The sequence below is a fragment of the Bos indicus x Bos taurus genome, chromosome 18, assembly GCF_003369695.1.
Source record: "Bos indicus x Bos taurus breed Angus x Brahman F1 hybrid chromosome 18, Bos_hybrid_MaternalHap_v2.0, whole genome shotgun sequence".
NCBI lineage: Eukaryota > Metazoa > Chordata > Mammalia > Artiodactyla > Bovidae > Bos > Bos indicus x Bos taurus.
In genome coordinates, this window is record NC_040093.1 from 15308365 (window position 1) to 15313931 (window position 5567).

The 5567-nt window shown below is 50.0% G+C and overlaps 1 protein-coding gene across 1 annotated transcript; it reads right to left on the reverse strand.

The window, feature by feature from the left end:
• Positions 1-2475: 2475 nt before the first annotated feature.
• On the reverse strand, positions 2476-4816 carry ERICH4 (glutamate rich 4). The gene is made up of 2 exons (XM_027514444.1): positions 4628-4816; positions 2476-3156 (listed from the first exon to the last, which is right to left on the reverse strand). The coding sequence occupies exons 1-2, from the start codon at positions 4799-4801 to the stop codon at positions 2935-2937; spliced, it is 396 nt and encodes a 131-aa protein (XP_027370245.1). The 5' UTR covers positions 4802-4816; the 3' UTR covers positions 2476-2934.
• Between the last annotated feature and the right edge of the window lie 751 nt (positions 4817-5567).

Below are 5567 nucleotides of genomic sequence, written 5' to 3' on the forward strand. Positions count from 1 at the left end.
GGACCAAGGATCGAACTCGAGTCCCCTGCGTTGCAAGGCAGATTCTTAACCACTGGACCACCAGGGAAGTCCCCTTGCTGTTCCTGAAGAGTAAGCGTTCCTTCCCAAATCGCCCCCATTGGAGAGCTGTCTGCCTGCGCCTCTCTTCTAAGAATGTGGACTTAGGCAGGAGTTAACAGAAGCAGCCCTACTTTTCTTCGGCAGCTATCTGCAGATACCTGCCCATCTCCTGCAGGTGGCGCTGTGACACATTTGCATCGCGTCGGGGAACACGGATGAACCCTTGAGGCTCATCTGCTCACATCCACATTCCATTTTCAAACATCTGAAATAGTGCGGCGCAAGAGAATTACGGTGGGAGCCACTTATGTAATTTTAAGTTTTCTAGCAGTCATATTTTTAAATGTAAATAAGAAATGGGTGAATTAGCACAAGAAAAGATGCTCAACATTATTAATCATTAGGGACTGCAGCCCGTCAGGCTCCTCTGTCCATGGGATCCTCCAGGCAAGAATCCTGGAGTGGGTTGCCACGCTCTCCTCCAGCAGCTTTTCCTGGGATAGAACCTAGGTCTCCCGCATTGCAGGCAGATTCTTTACTGACTGAGCCACCAGGGAAGCCCAGTCATTAGGGAAATGCAAAGTAAAACCACAATGAGATACCACCTTACACTTACTAGGATGGCTATCGTGAAAAAAAAGAAAGAAAATAACAAGTGTTGGCAAGGGACTTCTCTGGTGGTCCAGTGGTTAAGACTCTGCACTTCCAACTCAGGGGGCATAAGTTTTATCCCTGGCTGGGAACTAAGGTACCACAAGCCTCGGGGCACAGCCAAAAAATAAAAATAATAAAATAACAATAAGAATAATTAAATATTAAAAAAAAAAGTGTTGGCACGGAGGTAGAAAGTTGGAGCCCCTGTGCACTGGTCGTAGGGATGGGGATCGTGGTCATGGTCGTGTGAATGGCAAATGGTATAGCCAACAGCACAGCACTTCTCAAATAATTAAACAGAATCACCCACAGTCCAGCAATCCCACTTCTGAGTATATACCCAAAAGAATTTTTAAGAGAAGACTTCCCTCGTGGTCCAGTGACGAAGGCTCTGCACGCCCAATGCAGGGAGCCTGGGTTCGATCCTGGTCAGGGAACTAAATCTCACATGCCACAATTAAGACTTGGAACAGCCAAATATATATATATATATTAAAAAAGAAAGAAAGCAGGGACTTGGACAGATATTTGTACACCCTTGTTCAGAGCGATGCTGTTCACCATAGCCAAAAGGCAGAAATGACCCAAGTGCCCACTGACAAATAAACAAAATGTGGTTGTTCATACAATGAAATATTATTCAGCCTCAAAGAGAAAGGAAACTCTGATATGTGTTGCAACATGGATGAACAAACCAGTCAGGAAAAGACAAATGCAGTGTGATCCCATTTACATGAGGTTCGTAGAGTAGGCAAATTCATAGAGGCTCAAAGCAGAAGGGTGGTTGCCAGGGGCTGGGAGAGGGCAGACGAGGAGTTGTAAAACAGGTACATTTTCAGTTTTGCAAGATGAAAACACATTCACACCACCACGTGAATGTATTTCACACTGCTGAATTGTAAACTTTAAAATATGGTTAAAATGGGGGCTTCCCTGGTGGCTCAGTGGTTAAGAATCCACCTGCCAGTGCTGGAGACACAGGTTCGGACTCCTGGTCTGGAAAGGTCCCATGTGCCTCGGAGCAACTAAGCCCGTGCGCCACAGCTACTCAGCCTGTGCTCAAGAGCCCGGGAGCCACAGCTACTGAAGCCTGTGTGCCCTAGCGCCAGTGCTCTGCATCAAGAAAAGCCCCCGCAGTAAGTCCGTGCACCACGAGTAGAGAGCAGGCCCTGCTCTCCGCAACTAAAAAGCCCGTGCAACAACAAAGACCCAGCGCAGCCAAAAAAAATTTTTTTAATTTAATTTAAAAATACACACACAGGGCTTCCCTAGTGGCTCAGTGGTAAAGAATTTGCCTGCCAAGGCAGGAGACACGGGTTCGATCCCTGATCTGGGAGGATCCCACTTGCTGCAGAGTCACTCAGCCCGTTCACCACAACTATTCAGCCTGCGCTCCAGAGGCCGGGAACTGCCAGCTACTGAGCCCACACACTGAAACTACCAAAGCACACGCTTGGGAGTCCGTGCTTCAAAACAAGAGAAACCCGTACACCGCAACTAGAGAGGAGCCCCTGCTCACTGCAGTAGAGAAAAGCCCACGCAGTAAGGAAGACCCAGCACAGCCAAAAATAAATAAATAAATATTATTTTTAAAAAAATACAAACACAAAAACAACAGATAAGAGAAAGGCACTCTGACCTCCCCTTTGGTGGTGGTTTAGTCCCTAAGTTGTGTCCGACCCTTTAAAAATGGTTAAAAGGGTAACTTTTATGTTATGTGTCTTATCACAGTAAAATAAATTTACAAATAAACAGGTGAAATTAGCTTTAGTCATATTTTTATTTATCCCAACATACCCCAAATATTATCATTTCAAAATATAATTAACTTTTACAATTATTGAAATACTGAATATTGTTTTTATCAAACCCAGCTTGGAAATTCAGCATGTGTGTTACACTTACAGCAGATCTCAGTTAGAGCTAGTCACTCTCCAAGTGCTTAATAGCCACCTGTACACATCTCCACATATTTGCAAAGACACCAAGAGTTTCTCTGCAAACCTCCCACAGCATCTAGAAACACACCCACGATTCAGGGACCCACCCCTCAATCTCATCTCAGACACTTTCAGAGAAAGCACTTGCTCAAGGAGCACATCACCGTACCAAATTGGACATGTGCAGGTCAGTTTGACCTGCAAATCCCTCCCTTCCCCTGGCTTCTTACATAAGTTTGCGTATCATTCACGTGTCCATTGGAAGCACACTGGCAGGGCCTCAGATAGTCATCTCAAAGTCAGGGGGGCGGTGGTGGCCAGGGACTGGACTGGAGGCCCCCTCCAGTTTCCCTTTCAGCTCTCTGTCCTCCTCCTCTTCCTCGGTGTTCTCCTCTGCCTCCTCTTCCAGGAAGGCCACCAGTTCCTCCCGCAGTGCCCCCATCTCCAGTCCCAGGCTGCACAGCTGGCCCAGCAGCTGGACATCCACTCGGCGGAGGTTCCCCTGGGGTGGGAAGGGGCAGTCATGGGTGTGCCACTCCAGACGGCAAAGGGTTAGTGTGCCTCTGCCTAGAAACCAGCTCAAGCCCCAACACAGATTCTTTGCCTAACCAAACTTTAGTCAGGATCCTGAACATTTTCCGGGGCCCATCAATACTTCTTTGTATCAGTAAAATCCAGTTTTGGCAAGAATCCCCCTCTTTGTATACATTTTGGGCTTTCCTGGTGGCTCAGACGGTAAAGAATCTGCTTGCAATGCAGGAGACCCCGGTTCAATTTCTGGGTCGGGAAGATTCCCTGGAGAAGGGAAAGGCAACCCACTCCAGTATTCTTGCCTGGAGAATTCCATAGACAGAGGAGCCTGGCGGGCTACAGTTCATGGGGTCATAAAGAGTTGGACGCGACTAAGAGACTAAAAACACCCTCTTCCATATCTGATCAGATTCCTCGTCCTCCCCCCTCCTCCATCCCCCAGGTAATGGCTGATCACCCTGGCCTGCCTTCAGCAAGAATCCTGCTAGATCAGTTTAGCCAGACTCCCCCCTTACCCCTGAGGTTGCCTCTTAGGAATTTTTCTTTTTTTTCCCCCCTTTTGGCTGTGCCACTTGGCATGTGGGATCTTAGTTACCCCACCAGGGACAGAACCCAAATCCCCTGCATTGGAACCTCTCTGAGGCTTAACTACTAGACCTCCAGGGACACCCCAGCCTCTTAGGAATGTTCTATCCCCTGACCCTGCTCCTTGGCTGTCAATTCCCAATTGCCCGTGCTATATGCAAGGTTCAGCCCAATCTCCCCTCTACTACAAAATCCCATCACAGCGGGTCTTTATACCTACAGCCTTGCCATCTTTAACAGGTGTCATCAATTACTTTTTCTTTAACAGTCCTGGCCCACAGCATGCGGGCGGAACCCTCACTGTGTCCCTGGACTCTGTCAGCCTGCTTCTGTCCTGTCTCCCACTGTCTTGGTCTCTCCATGTCATTGTCCCCTGCTTTTTCCACCTCTCTTGTTTGCTCCCTGTGTCTTGAGTCTTAGTCTCCATCTCTCTTATTAGGTCTCCCTCTCTTGTTATCTGTCTCCATCTCTCTGTCTCTACTTGGCTGTCTCCCTCTCTGTCTTTTTAGATCCCGTCTTTCTGTCTGTCTCTATTTCTCTGCCCTTGCCTTTGACTTTCTGCATCTCTGTCTTTCAGATTTAATATAAGCCTGTCTTTGGCTCTCCTTCTCTGCTTTCCATCTCTTGTCTCTCTCTCTCTCTGTCTCTCTCGGTCTCTATTACAGTCTCTCACTCTTGGTGTCATTCTGTCTCTGTCTCCATCTCACCCTATGTGTATCTGTCTCTGCCTCTGTTTCTCTATTCCTGTCTCTCACTTTCTGTCTTTCAGTCTCTGGCACCTTTTATTTTCATTCATCCCCATTCATTTATCCACTCCCCACTCCCCCATCTCTGATTCCTCTGAACCCCTCACTCACCAGCTCCTCCCAGATCCACAGCAGACTCTCCCTGGCACCTCCAGCGCCAGCCCCTGGGGACGCGAGGGTCTGACCCACCTTCTCCACTGGGGGGACTCCCCTCAGGGCCCGCGGGGGTGGGCCCAGCCCCGGGGGCACCAGTCCAGCCTGCCTCAGCTGCTTCCAGAGCTCCATAGCCTCTGAACTGTGGCAGCCAGTAACAGGAAGTAGCAAGGTCCAGAGTGACCTAGCCCCTGGGGAGTTGGGGGTGGGGGGAGGGGAGTAAAGGGCAGTGGAGGGTGGGGGAGCACCCCCTGGCATCACAAAGTCCGTTCTTCACAGAGAATCAGTAGCTTCGTGTGTGTGTGTTGGGGGAGGGGGGGAGGATGTATGTGTGTGTGTGTGCGCGCTTAAGTGTATGTGTGTGTTTTAATTGAAGTGTAACATCAGGTCTGCTCACGGGGATCCAGCCGCAGCCCCTCTGGCCGGAGGTCAAACTCCACCCCTCCCTGCCTCGTCTCAGATGGACCCTTCACGGGTGAGCGGCTGCCCCGCCTCTTCTTGCCCCGCCCCTCCTGGGTCCCGCCCACTGCTCCTCCCCAACGCCCCCTGCAGCCCTCTCCTCCACATACCTCTATCTTCCCCTGGTTTGATCCTTGCCCGTCTTCTCCACTCTGGCCCTTGCAGGGCTTCCCAGGCCCTGTGCCTGAGGAGCCAGGAGTGGCTTCCAGGAGAACGATCCCTCAGCCAGAGTGCCTCGGTGTCCAGACTGCTGGTCCAGGCTGAGCAGCAGTTCTGCCAACCCCGGACTTGTCCACAGACATTATCACTAGCAATTCAGGCCCCGCCATGAACTGCAGCACACCAGGCTCTTCTGTCCTCTACTACTTCCGGGAGTTTGCTGAAATTCATGTCCATCGAGTTGGTGATCGATCCCTGGGTTGGGGAGATACCCTGGAGA

Coding starts and splice junctions, on each gene's coding strand:
- ERICH4 (XM_027514444.1), bottom strand. CDS start 4,801: ATGGAGCTCTGGAAGCAGCTGAGGCAGGCTGGACTGGTGCCCCCGGGG. Junction 3,157..4,627: donor TGTGGATCTGGGAGGAGCTG/GTGAGTGAGGGG, acceptor TTCCCACCCCAG/GGGAACCTCCGCCGAGTGGA.